This window comes from Castor canadensis, chromosome 3 (genome assembly GCF_047511655.1).
Source record: "Castor canadensis chromosome 3, mCasCan1.hap1v2, whole genome shotgun sequence".
Lineage (NCBI taxonomy): Eukaryota > Metazoa > Chordata > Mammalia > Rodentia > Castoridae > Castor > Castor canadensis.
Genome location: NC_133388.1, coordinates 75,164,134 through 75,178,646, shown reverse-complemented (window position 1 = coordinate 75,178,646; position 14,513 = coordinate 75,164,134). Strand labels below are relative to the sequence as shown.

The window sequence follows — 14,513 nt, the reverse complement described above, 5'->3', positions numbered from 1 at the left end:
ATAGTTCTCAATTCCTTCAGGTTTTGTTAAAGACAGTATATACAGTATACTGTATATACAATATACTGCTGTGTATTGGTGACATCATTGACAGAGGCATCATTGTGTGATGTATGACATTTATACATATACGTAATATATAAAGTTTCCCAAAACCATACACAAGGTCTGTATTTATTTCTAGTCTATGGTGCATTTTGATTTTTTTTAGGGGTTTTTTGGTTTATTTATTCATATATACATACATTGTTTGGGCCATCTCTCCTCCCTGCCCCCACACCTCCCTCTCTCTCCCAGTCCCCTCACTTCCAGGCAAAAAACTCCTTCGTTTTAAAAATACACACACACATATTTTATCACTAGACATTTTTTGACTCTATTTGTTTTAGTTCCCAACCCACCCCAATCACTTTTTGCTTCCAACCCAGGGGGTACAACTTATCAATTCACAAATAAGTTAAAAACCTAACCTTAAATCATGAAATCACTGTCATTCCTGACGGAGACATTACCTTCATGAGAGATTTCCTTCCAGGGACTGGGCGGGTACATGAAAGCTGCATTCTGGATTTGGTCGTGTATGTCTTCATCTTCGTTGAATGGGAAAGTGCCACTCAGGCTCACGTAGATGATAACCCCCACAGACCACATGTCTAGAGAGCGATTGTAACCCTTGTTCCTTAGAACCTCAGGTGCCAGGTAAGCTGGGGTGCCCACCACAGACCTCCGGAAAGACTTCTCTCCAATGATCCGGGCAAAGCCAAAATCACAAAGTTTCACCTGTTGTTGACAAGAGGCGTTTGAAATAAAGAGCTCACAATTATGTGTCTCTATCTGTGCTAGCTCGTGTCTGCCAGAGACACCTGTAATAGTTTAAGCAGAGTGATGTGTATTTGAAGACCGTGGTTTACGTGTTGACACAAAAGTATTTATTTATTTATTTTTTGGTGGTACTGGGGCTTGAACTCAGGGCCTTCACCTTGAGCCACTCCACAAGCCCTTTTTGTGATGTGTATTTTCAAAAGAGGGTCTTGCAAACTATTTTCCTGGACTGGCTTCGAACCCGCAATCCTCCTGAGTAGCTAGGATTATAGGCCTTCAAAAGTATGTTTTCATTTATAAAAACGTCATCTAAATATTCTCCTCTCCCAGGAAACAAAGAGACAAATGTAACTTAGAGGTGGGTAATATTGTTCACAAGACAGAAGACATGCAAATCAGAATGATGAACTTAACCGCAGCTTATAAGCAGACAATGAAGGATAAGTAGAGAGATGAGTCACCTCATCCACATTAACCCTCAAAATGAGCTCTGCATGGGCAGGTAGGCAGGACCGGAAGGTGTCAGAATAGCAAGGCAAGACAGCCACCTTGTGCAGGTCACTTCAGGTTTATGATTTCCTGGGAAGAACTCCAGTTGTTTTCCACTCTGCTGAGTTAAGGAAAGGAAGAAATCTCTGCCCTTGTCCTTGAGAACAGCATTGAAGTTTAATGTCCTGCCCAATCTTACAAAGCTGGCAGCATCCCTGGAACTTTAAAATGTGCTCAAACTCAAGGGCAGTTCTTTCATGTCTGAGCTAAGGCTGTCAGGTCTGGAGAAGCCAAAAAGCATAATGAGAATTCACAGGTGTGTATTATCAAAACAGCTGAAAGGAGAAGACAGTGAGAGGGCACAGTTGCAAAAATATAAGAATATCACAAATGGATGAAAATGCTCAGTAAAACTTGAAACAAATAGAGGTTTCGAGGGGAAAAAGAAGATGACAGACTGCTACATGGGAACCAGTGGTGCTGTCAGCTGGCTTTTTGCTGAGAGAAGCTTTTATACTTGCCTGAGGGAAAGGATCGGCTGATGCGAGCAACACATTTTCTGGCTTGAGGTCACAGTGAACGATATTTTTAAAATGAAGATGCCGCAAAGCCACAAGTATCTATAAAGGAGGAAATCACCAAAATAATTCCATTTTAGTCTATCAGTATCAATGTGTTTTCTAATAAGACATAAACTTAAAAGGCCAAGAAGAAACCACCAAGGATCAGTCAGTGGGCTAGGTTAACATCGTGGGTTGTTAGGAAAACTCCAGTGGAAGAGTAGTGGATTAAGGTATCCGTATAGCAACCACACAGGTGTAGGCAAAGGAGTTCAGTTTGTGTCAGGGACATGAATTCTTAGTATTTTCATTGAACCAGTACTAAGCCAATGTAATTTTTAAAATTTAACAAGTGGTTTTAATACATGGGCCTGCTTATATGTTACTAATTTAGTATACTTGGACTCTGAATAACACAGATATAAATCAGATAATACAATAAGCTTCTGCAACCTTTTCTAGTGTAGTTTAAAATGGGAAGTAGAGACTAAACAACAAGGCTAGAAAGCTGTAGTTAAACAGTGACAACATTTGATATTAAATATTATTTTTTTCTGCCTCTAATTGATTTCTTACCTGAGTAATTAAAAACTTCGTTATGTGCTCTGGCAACCTGCCCTTTTCACTTGACAAGATCATCTCCAGCATGTCTCCATGGAGTTTTTCCATAACAACAAACACTCTTTCAGGCGTCTCAAACATACACTCCAAATTTACAACACCAGGGTGATGAAGGTTCTATTAAAGATAAATAAAGCACTTGAAGAAAATGAGTTTTTTGATACTGTTTGGCAAGCTTGCTGATTATACAAAACTGTTAAAGCTTAAAGCAATGGAGAAACCCACACTTATGATTTTTAACACCTCTAAATTCCACATGTGCTGCCTTATAGTTTTGAAATTCTAATGTTTCCAAAAAATACATCTTTACTTTCCATGCACAGTGAAATTATTTCTATGCTAAATTCCAAGTTCTAGCACAGTGAATTGCTAATTAGGTTTTAATTAGAATACCATATTTAAAAATGTGCAATTTCTTAGGATCTCTGATATTAAGCATACTGTCCTAAAAATGCATTTGGGCCATCTCATTTAATGCAGAGAAGAAGAAATTCACACATGCAGTACACCTGATTGCACCAAAGGAGCACCTTAGTCAAAACCTTCTGTAATTGTTCTGCGATGGGAACTGTAGTGGTTTGTCACAGAAGCTCTTACATACAGTGAAGATCACTAGAACACAGCAACCATGCTACATGGGTAGACACACAAAGTGTCACAAATGTCAAGTAAAATTACTTAGTGTTTTATGATTCCTTGTAACAATGCTTAATCCCAGTGTTGTTTTGAGTCATCAACAAAAACCTTTAGTCATTTGGCCTTTTTTTTCTGTGCAGAAGAACAAAAAAAGAATCCTAAAACTACACAAAATTATATACTTCAATGATAAAAAATATCTCATAAACAAAAGTCACTTACACCTTAAATACCCAGATAGTAACTTAAATATGCTATTAGCTAACAGAGAAAAAAATGTGTTTTATTTTAGAAAAAAAAACTCAGAGTGACAAAACTGTATTTAAAATGAACTTTTCACAAACTACTTAAAACCTGAAATGGCTTGCTATTGAGCAATTTCACAGATGGATGGGGTTGAAAGCAAAGGGGTTGTGGGTAGATCTACACTGTTGGAGTTGTCCTCCATGATTTTGTTTGGGAGAAAGGCTGGGTATCCACCAACCACACTGTTTATACCAGAACCTGCCATCTTTGTCCTTTTTTCTTATATTCCGTTTCCATGATAGAGGAATGCCACTGAGTGTTCAGATTTCTGGTCCCCAAGGGTCAAAGGTTTTTTTTAGCTTTCCCTTTTAAGCCAATGATAAAACCTTTACAAATCTCAGAAAAGAGTTCTGCTGAAGTTATGATTCTCATGGACAAGGCCATTTGCTAAGACCACCTTTCTCTTTGAACATCTTTGTAACTAATTTTGTTTTTTCTTTTCTTTTTAAAAATCTATTTAATCTAGCTTTAAGCCCCTAGGTAGTGTTCTAGGGAGTCCGTTTTTCTTAGTTGACAAAAGCCTGGTGTCTGGGTGAGGAACAGGGTCAATGAGTAACAAAGGAGACCAAAGGCAATGGGCAGCAAGGCTAGGTGGTCTCCTGTGTGCAGGCAGAGGGAAGAATAGAGTGGAGGGGATAAAGGTAAGGGACAGTGACTTTGGGGCCCAGGAAGGGCAAGGGTGTAGTGCTGTAACTGTTACTTTTGCTGGCCTCATCTTTGACTCAGAAGGTTGGAGAAGAAGGGACAGTCTGCAAATGACCTGGATGCTCTTGTACCTAAGTATCTGATTATATATGCAGTGTCAATCTGTATGTGCCTCTACCTATATTCCTCCAAGCACATGAGTTCTTAAAGGTACTAAATAAAACCCTTTACTCATCATATTCCTTTTTCTTTTTCCCTACTCTACAACATGACTTGAGCAGCCCCTATGCTGGGGTCTCATAGGCTTTTCTGCCTGGACCTCAGTCCTCCCGATCACACCTGCCAAGGATTAGAGCTTGAGCCACTGGGCCTGATTGTGGAGTCTTTCTTTAGCGTAGAGAATATAATATCTGAAGACTAGAAACAGAAAAAAGTAAAACTGTTATCTTTCTGTCTTCATGTATATTTGTTATTATTTTTAACACCTTATGAACAACTTTAAGATAAGGGACAACTGTATGATTTAATCAATCTTAATTTTTTGTATAAAAATATGAAATTGCTTTTTAACCTTTTCCTCCTAATGCCCAAAGTAACTGAATTTTAAAAAATGGGGTGAAGATTGCATCATCAAATATTAACTTAGTAGTGTGCAAAAAGAATCTTTGCTAACATCTCAGGTTTACTGCAGGAATTCAGATAATTTTGTAGCAGAGCAAGCTTCTACAGGACTCTTTGACCATCTGTTTGTTGCATTTAAGTAACTTAATTTTCAGGAAATGAAACATTTGGTCAAGGACAGGAAAGACTAGTGTGCATTCACACATAACAGATTGATGACATATCCATGGGGTGAATATAAGTTGCTTCAAAGGAAATATCATTCAGAGATCAAGAAGAAAATTTTCTTAACCCAAGTTGCCTACAAAATGTTCTAGTGAATGGAAATTAGATACTAGAAACACAAGCTTTTATAAAAGCAATATTTTATTAAAAATGAATTAATAAGTCCTAATTTTTAGTTCATGTGTATGTTCTAGTTTAGTTTTGGTTCATGTCAAACAATATACTTTAACATTGATATATAAGTGCTTATATTACTTAATACTAATGGTGTCACATTATTGTAAATCTGGAGTTATTTTCTTCCATATACTTAATTCTGATAAGTTAAAGTCGCCATGTGTTTTCTTGTTTCTTTCATCTTCTACATTTGGGGCTATTCTATTCAAACACAGGAAAGATGTAAAAGAGGAGAATTCAACATACCTTTTCAATGGGTTTTTAGGAGCAATGTAGCCTAAAGATGAGGACTTTTTTTTTTTAATCAAAGGACTAAATGACTCAGCTCACATCAAGACAGGGAAAACTAAACATAAAAGTGACAAGTTCAGAATCATTCTAACTGGTAAGCCAAGCAGAAGGAAGACTATTTCATGGTATAGCAATATAGATGAAGCATGAGGAGACTTTCTCAAAAGTACAGTAGTGACACAATAGCTTTGTTGATTCACATTTCTGCTAGTATTTCAGAGCTGAGAAAAGAGCACACTATTTTATCTTTTTTATAATTACACTTTCTTACAATTTCTGCTTCATTTAATGGTCCCAGACATCACAATCACCTAATGCCTTATGAAAGGTAAATAGCCTGTAATGAATGCCCTGATAGATGCTAAAATGTCACCTTCCACAGAGCAGATGATTATAAAAATACTTGTTAAAATAATACCAAAATTGATATGGTATGCTCTCCTGAATTCAAGAATTTCATATCTATATCTATGTGTCTTCTCAGCATGTACATTTAAATGAAAAATATCCCACAATGAATCAGTGTCTCTCCATTCAAACTTACTCTTCTGTTTCCTCTCTTGGTGAGTGATGAACTACCTAGGTCAGAGAGCTGACAGTCATCCTAAATATGTACTTCTTCCTCACCCCAACAACCAGCTGGTCTCTAAATCTGGTCCGCCTTCTTAACCTATCTCACACTGACCCCTTCACCTTCATCCTTATCACATGCTTTGGTTTGAGCAATCATGTCCTTCTTTGAGATCTGCTGCAGCCTCCCAATTGATCTTCTTGTCTTAGATTCTATTCTTCTTCAGCCCATCCTTCAAAAGGCTGCCACTGTGATTTTCCCAAAGGTGATTCTGATTATTCATCATGCTTTTAGTCCACAAACAAATCACTACCAACTTCAGGATAAAGTGCCTGCCTTTAGTAAAGCATATGATCAGTTGTTTTTCTTCCTCTCACTCAAATATTTCTCAAATTTCTTCTCTTCTTCCACATATCTGCCCTTCTCTGCTCATAAGCTAAAACATTTTCATAGTAAGCCATATACTTTCTCCTTTCTATGTTTTCATATATACTGTTCCTTCAGCCTGAACCAGGCTGTAGGAATATTCAGCTGTCAGACAGCTTTCACCTCAGTCTACTTGGATTCCTGGCCATTCTCAGTCTTTAGTACACTATTCTTTTATAACATTTATATGATCCTTAGTTATTGAATCTAAAGCTCTTACCTTAAAAGAACAAGCTCCTTAATGTCTATATTTTATCAACTCAATTCCTCATCTAGTGCCTGGCACACATTAGATGTCCACATCAGTTAAATTTTATGGATTGAAAGATGAGGAATCCCTGTACCTCCTTAATTTTCATCAAATGAATAATATTCTGTAAGGTTAAAATGATTTTTGATATGCTAATACATGTTTGACAGTTGTAGCGGTGGCAAATTTTGCATCAAATATGATATATAGTGATAGCCTCTGTTCTGAAAAAAATTTAGTAGTTTTTATTGTGGGTTTAATTGACTCTGCTCGTAAGAAATCTCAGGATTCTCCTGATAAACAGTATGAATATAGCTAGTGGATTTTGAGTATCAGAGATGCCACGATATGAGTTGCAACATGATTTTACCTAATGCTGAGACTATGACATAGTTTCCTTTACTTTCCAGGTACAACCTCTGAATATATACCAGATTTGGCCACTGTTTTGGAAACATTTTGACATCTTTGAGAGGAAGAAATCCATGATTTCCCCCCTATCTGGGTGATTTGTACTGTTTTGTGCCTTATTCTCAGCAAGGAGATATCATTTTACATCATTCTCAAAGGCATTAGGAAGTTATCAGCAAGAGATCAGCTAGGCAGCAAAAGCTAAGGGGACACAGTCAGTATATTCCTTCTAAAGTGCCCTTTTTCCCATCAGGCCAGTGCTCCCTAATATGATGTGTGAAAGTCTTACTATGATTTCATTATTTTCCTGAGGATGAGAAAAAAAATTATTGAAAATGAGCTGTTCAGATGATAATGTTCACTATTCCCTCTTCCCCTTACAAAGAAAAGCCCTTCCTTTCTTTGGATTTTTACTTAGTTCATGTCTACAAGGAAAGTCTCAAGGCCTGAGCATAATTTCAGGAGCTAATCATTTAATACAGTCTGCCTGAGGCTGAATTCTAGCTCTACCCCTTCTAAGCTGTTAACTTCCATGAGTTGGGGTCTCTGAAGTGCTTCTTCCAGTTTTTATATGTAAAGCAGAATAATAAACTAACAATGAAGATTTATTATTTAATGTTTACAAAGTACTTAGAATTGTGTCTAGTACAAATGTTAGTTATTATTATTATTGGGAAAATCTTGACATTAAAAAAGATCTGGGCCAAATTTCCTTCTTTAGTTCGATAACTGAAAGTTTACAGTTAACAGAGAAAAGAAAACGTCTTTTTGCAGTTCTCTTCACAGAGGTTACATCAAATTATGTACCAATTGCCACAAACATACACACCTCACCTTCTAGTTTGTCATCCTATATCAATCCCCTCACTGCTTGTGTATATTAAAAACAACACAAATTCATTATTTCACAGCTCTATGGGTCAGAAGTCTGGTGAGCTCAGCTGTTTTCTCTGATACGGTTTTCCTAGGCGGAATCAAGTTGTTGGCAAGCTTCTGTCTTACCTAGAAGCTTAAGGAGAGAATTTGCTTCCAAGCTGAATTAGATTTTTGTCAGAATCTGATTATTTGGGCTGTAGAGATGAGCTCCCTGTGCTCTTGCTGGCTGTGAGCCAAGAAGTTCTTTCCTGAGGCGCCTGAATTCCTCAGCCTCTTGCGCCTCCATCTTCCACCAAACTATGGTGTGTAGCAACAGGATTTCTGCTGCATCTCTTCTGCTACTAGCTGCTTTTAAGGACTCAACGGGATAGTCTAAACTGATCTTCCTATTTTTAAGGTCCGTAAACTCAGTCACATTTGCAAGTCCCTTTTGCCAGCAAAGTAACATTTATTAGTTCTGGGGGTTGGGAGTGCAGATTTTTGGAGTATCTGCCTACCTCTTTATATAAAGCCTCAATTACTTAGCCAGGTTACCACATTCCTCAATTCTGTATCAGGAATATGAGCTCTTTGGCTTTGGAAACTGAGAGAAAAAGTCCACAAACATCTGTAATAACATTATTTGTTATTTATTTATAAACATATTGAAATATATTGTAAAACAGAGTGAACATTATAAAGAAGTCTGTATATATCACTCAACTTCAATAATTATCAATATTTTGCCAATATTGATATGACTACATTTTACACCCTGATTTTATTTTATTAATTTTTTTTTTGGTGGTACTGGGGTTTGAACTCAGGGTCTCAAGCTTGCTAGCCAGGCACTCTACCACTTGAACCACTCTGCCAGCCCTTTTTTTGTGTGTTATTTATTTTCGAAATAAGGTCTCATGAACTATTTGCCTGGGCTGGCTTTGAACCTAGATGTTCCTGATCTCTGCCTCCTGTGTGGCTAGGATTATTATCATGTGAGCCACAAGTGCCTAACTACACTGATTTTTTATTTTTTTGATGTATCTTCAGATGGAAGAAAATGTCTATCTGTAAAGACTAATAACTGCATAGATTCAGCTTAACACAACTACAGCCATCTTGAAATGTAACTGCCTTGACTGCCCCAGAGTCATTCCACTCAGGTTGTCCTGCATAGTTTCCCAGCACACTATGAATTGGCCAGACCACTAAAGTGGTAAGTGGAGTTTTACAACTGGACCCTGTGACCAATGATGTACCTCACCTTGATATTGGCTTAAGATAAACCAGGTGCATTCTGCCTTAGACACAATCACTTTTGTCCTAATGTATGCATATATAAATATCCCCTAAATATAACTCTCCTTTAGACCCAAACTGCAGGGATCTACTTGGTCTCATTACCATCCAAGTAAGCCTTCAACCTAATGAAACTCAACTCTGCAATCCTGGGTCTGCTGCATGTTGGGGTTGGTCTCATATGCTGGGGCTGAGTCATTCTGAAACAACTGGTGAGTCAGGAGACTGAGGAAATGGGTGAGGAGAAGGAAGTTTACAAGGGTGGAATCGTGGGGCCATCTAACTCTGAGTTGGGATGGATGGTCCATATGTTAAATGCTTATAGATATATGAGTATGAGGATACCCAAAAACACTGGGTTTGGAGCAGCTGTTTGCTGAATACTGTTTATCCAACAGAAGTAAGGAAGGGTGCCATCTGAGGGTAGTTTAATTGGTCATCAATGCCCAGCTAACTGTGGATGATAGGATAATGAAATTGGAAGAGTTACATCTTGAATGAAATTTCAGTTATAATTTGAAAGATATCTGCATCTTTCTACCTCTATGTTAGCCTCTAATCTAAGAAAGTGGGAAGCCCTAGCTTGTTGCTAGGGAGGAGGGGATTAGAAGAATAAACAGGTTATTATCTCGAGATTAGAATAGGATGCTAAAATTGGAATCCTTGTGAGGAAGGAAGTAAGGAAGAAGCTGAGGCTTAGTGCTAGAGAACAGGGAAGGACTCCCTGGCCTAAAAATCTTGCTTTTTTGCTCTACCATTATTGCAATGCAAAATAAAGGTACAGAATATTGAGATGGAGATGGGGGGGCTCCCATTCAGAACACTACAATTGTTCAGGATTATACTGCTGCAGAATTGCTAAGTATGGCAGGAACTTTTAAACAACTGCTACATTAGAGTCTGACTGCCTCATCATGAGACTTTTGGACACAGGAGGGAACGTAATTTCTCTAGTAAGAAACGACCCAATCATTAGGAAGTGCATACATAGTGCCCAGGTCCAAGGAAATCATTCCCTTGTTGACTGGATCATCTTGGGCACAGAAAGAGGCATGGCCAATTGAAGAAGCTCTGTCAGGACTAGTACCCCCATGATATCACCATAACGAACCAGATAATATATACTAAGGACATTTTGCATAAATTTGGCATGCAAAAAGCCATTTATGCCCAGGTGTTCCAAGGACCTTATAAAGCTGTTTTAATGGGCAGAATGAAAACAAACTTAGAAAAAATTCCCTCAGGAATGACATGGCCCTTCTCACTCTGTTCTCAGTATAGCTGACAGAATACTTTTGATTTTGATGTGGGTGAACCTATTGCTGACTTGGGGGAGACTAACATGGCAGGGACAGGATGCAACTTGTCACAAAGTCTGATAGGAAAAATAAGGGGGGCAAAAAATGGGAGAAAGAATAAATGGGGCAGTAAATAAGAAACAGAAGTGGTGTGATTTGCTATATGCTGGTACTCTCAGCAAAAAGGTAAACAACCTAATGAAATCTTGGTGGCACTACAGGAGAGATTTAAGCTGGAACAACAATTCTAACCCTTATTATCTATCCTCCAGCCCCCAATAGGGGAAGGTGGGGAATTTCATGCTCCTCTGGCATTGATGGCTATAGGATGATTTCTCCCACTTCTTCTGATTAGGGGTAGAGCCAAGTAACCCCAGAGTAAGGGGTAGAGAGGGAGACCAGAGGTTCTCCAAGAACAAGACCACTGCTTACTATTTGTTACTAATCTCTCCAGTCCCTGAAAACATTCTAAGGATGGATATTTCACTAGGGAAGAGATTATAGACCTCTGTGGGGGAATCAAAACTCAAGATTCAGGTGGTAAGGGCAATAGGGAAGTGGAAACAAAATAAAACTCTACTACCTTTTCCAATTCTCAGCAGAGAGTAAATCCCAGTTAGTATAAACTGCTAGGTGGACATGGTGAGATTGAAGAGACCATAAAAGAATTAAGCAGGTTGGGATTTTACCACCTGCACATATTCCTATGTAACTGGTAAAAATGACAGATTGGCTGCTAGAATATAGGGAGTTAAATAAGGTTACATCTATTTATGCTGTGGTTCCTGAGATGACCTAAGTACTGAAAAAAAAAATCACATCCTCTCTTGGATATGTGTATACTGTTCTGGATTTAGTTAATGCTGTTTCAATATTCCTTTCCAACCAGACTGGCAAGACCATTTGTTTTCACTTGGGAGATAAGATGATAGACATTCTTCGTATTGCCTCATGGATGTGTTATCTGGTTCCATTATGGCAATGATGTCATGCTAACATAATGGGTGAAGATTATATTATGCTATAGGACACAGTAGAACAACTCTGGACTCACTATATGCATAAAGGGATGAACTGTTAATGCCAAGATTCAAGACCTCAGGCCACCCATGAAATTCCTAGGACTAATTGTCTGGTTGGGTTGGGACATGGTACAAACATTCCCCATCTCTCATAATATGGGGATAGCCCATGCACAGACACTGGGCACTCCTTAACCAGGCATGTCAGCTCACTAGATGTCACCAGTGCAGCAGATGACATGAGTTGGACTCTTTGGCAAGAACCACAATTACAAAGGTACCTTCAGGGTACCTTCACAGCTCTGGAAAGGTGATGAAACTGGATACACCTTCTTTGATCATCAGTTTTCTCACAGTATATGAGGCCCTGCTACAGGTGGAGTCTTTGACCAAGACTTTACTGGTCATAGTGAGAACTGATCTATAAAAGAGCAGGTAGATGACCTGTTTCACTAGTCTCAATCCACCACAGCACAGATCCTTTCTCTGAAGAAGTGGCATGCTATTTACAATAATGCAGTGTTCTTTCCAACAATGTATTGACTCCCAAGCTGCAGACAGTGTTGGGCAAACTTCTCAAGTGGCTGCTCCAGTGTCGGTGATTTCACAAGTACAAGATGGGTTTGGCCCCATACCTGGAAATGCTTGGTATACAGATGGCTCCAGCAGGGACATACTGAGTGTCTGAACTGCTGCTACTGTACTGCCTGCGACAGGTATTATCTGATTTGAGCTAGGAGAAAAATCAAAGGAGCCAATGGTAAGAGCTACAGGCACTATGATTGGTAAGAACTCATGAGCTGTGGCTGCTGGTTGTTTGTATTAACAACTGGGCAGTGTGCCATGGCCATACATTGTGCGTGGTACAATGGCAAGTGCAACAATGGTCCACCAGCCTTATGCAACCTTTTCTAATGAAAGAAAACTAAACTGTCACCATCAAAGGTCTTGAGATGCTAAGTGTGATGTATGGCACCTGCACTGAATTGAAAGTGATCAGGGCACCCACGTCACAGGACATGCTATCCAGAATTGGGCCCAAACACATGAAATATCCTGGCACATTCATCTGCCACATGACCCTCAGGTAGCAAGGCTGATAGGGAGAGAGACAGGCTTATTAAAGCAACACCATGGGCCTTATGAGGCAAACCCATCTTGGCCTACTGGATTAAGTCCTTGGAGAAGCATTAATAAATTTAAGTACTCATATAGGTGTATGCCTGGGAGGCCCTGTCCCAAAGATCATTCATGTTCAAGCTCTACAACCTGATGCTACACTGCCAGCACTGATACTTGGACAGGAACACGCTGTTTTGCATGCAAGCATTAATCCAGAGCAGGGAACAATTCAGTGGGGGATTAACTGGACGGTTCCCCTGCATGGGTCAGCTATTACTTACCAATGTGAGGACTCTCCAGTCCTCCTAATTGGTTCTCATTGATCCTTTTGGACTCTGAACCCATAGTTTTGGTTTATACCTTGAGTGGTACAAGGAAATAAATATTTCAGGGAAAGAGTTGGCCTCCTGGTCTGGCATGCCACTTCATTGCCAGTTCTAGGAGTCACTCATGTACCCCATCCTGTTGGCCATCATGTGTTATGTTCCACCTCACCAATCCATACCTAATGTCACTATGTTGTCTAACCAAGATGATTCTACCAGGAGTATCTTGCTGGATGGTGCAGATATTTTCCCTTTATAAGTCACTATTAAACTTTTTTTTTTTCCTGGCCATAGCTGCAGTCTTTTGCTGTTTTCCCTGGAACCTGTGCTGTTATCATGACAAAATGCTGTGCATATATTCTTGATGTCATACACCTCACGTCACATATAAAAATATAGACTAATGCCTTGTCTTTAATTCTGTCCCTGCTATAAGAGAGATGCTAAGCTCCTAGTTTGGTTCCTGAGCTATCTGGTGGGAAAAATTGGTCATTATTTTCAGTTGCATTAACTGTTTTCTGTCTCTTCATGCAGGTGCCTCAACTCTGCTAGAGATTCCACTTAGAAGCCAAATAGGTTTCACAATGCTAAAATTCCTCACAGGCTCAGGGCTCTCTGTGGAAGAGGGAGGCATGTGAGATCATAAAAGCCAGTTACAAAGGGTGAGATGGACAGGCTCAGCTTCACATGACTGTAGCCATCTTGAGTTGTAACTACCATGATTACCCCACAGTAACCCCAGCTGGGTTTTTGCTGCAGACCTTCCCAGCATACTATAAATAGGCAAGCTATCGGCGTGGAATGTGGAGCTTTACAACCAGAGAAGATCCTGGTCATGAATGTGCCTGACTCTTTGATGTCACTTAAGATAAACCAGGAACATTCTGGCTTGGATGAAGTTACTTGTCTTAACCCATATATATGACTATCCTTGTGACCCAAATTGTGGGGATTCATTTGATTTGGCTGCTGCCCAGGGCCGCACTTTTGTCAGAAAGTTTCTGGATACATTGTGATCTGTGCATTCCTAGGTCTGTCTGCTTTTTTTCTTTGTTCTCATGACACCTTGGGGCCAGTGGTTCTCGCACAGTGGGCTTGGGTAGTTCCAAAATAAAGGCTTCATATTTTATTAGGAATGAGAGTACCTTTAAATGATACAAATTAAAGAACAAAAGGATAATAATTTAACAGAGGGAAGATATTAGTGCTTTCCTTTCATTTAGTAGATGGAAAATAAGCTTTGGGGGTAATAAAATATTGCTTAAGTAATTGTCATGGTAATTCATTGACATTTTGCACTAATGATCTCAAAACATAAGTCTTTTATTTCTTTCTTATGTTGATATGTAAGAGAAAGCTGAATAAACAGGAATGGCAGGGTAGGCTTTTTCTCAGGAAATCTAAGAAATGAAACCCACACTGCAGAGTATTTTTTTCAAGGAAGCTATTTTCCTCTTTTCTTTTGGTATTTGCAAGGTGAGCTATTACTCACTTATTTAAGAAAATATTGCAGGCCAGGAATGGTGGTTCACACCTATAA

The 14,513-nt window shown here is 39.0% G+C and overlaps 1 protein-coding gene across 8 annotated transcripts in view; it reads right to left on the bottom strand.

Moving 5' to 3' along the window:
* Prkd1 (protein kinase D1) overlaps positions 1–14,513 on the bottom strand; it is a 317,831-nt gene that overhangs the window by 19,530 nt on the left and 283,788 nt on the right. For all 8 annotated transcript variants that reach the window (XM_074068231.1, XM_074068225.1, XM_074068226.1 and 5 more), the window contains 3 exons: positions 2,448–2,609; positions 1,833–1,931; positions 513–780 (listed from right to left, as the gene is read on the bottom strand). In XM_074068231.1, the coding sequence (XP_073924332.1) occupies positions 513–780; positions 1,833–1,931; positions 2,448–2,609 (529 nt within the window). The remainder of the gene's footprint in view (positions 1–512; positions 781–1,832; positions 1,932–2,447; positions 2,610–14,513) is intronic.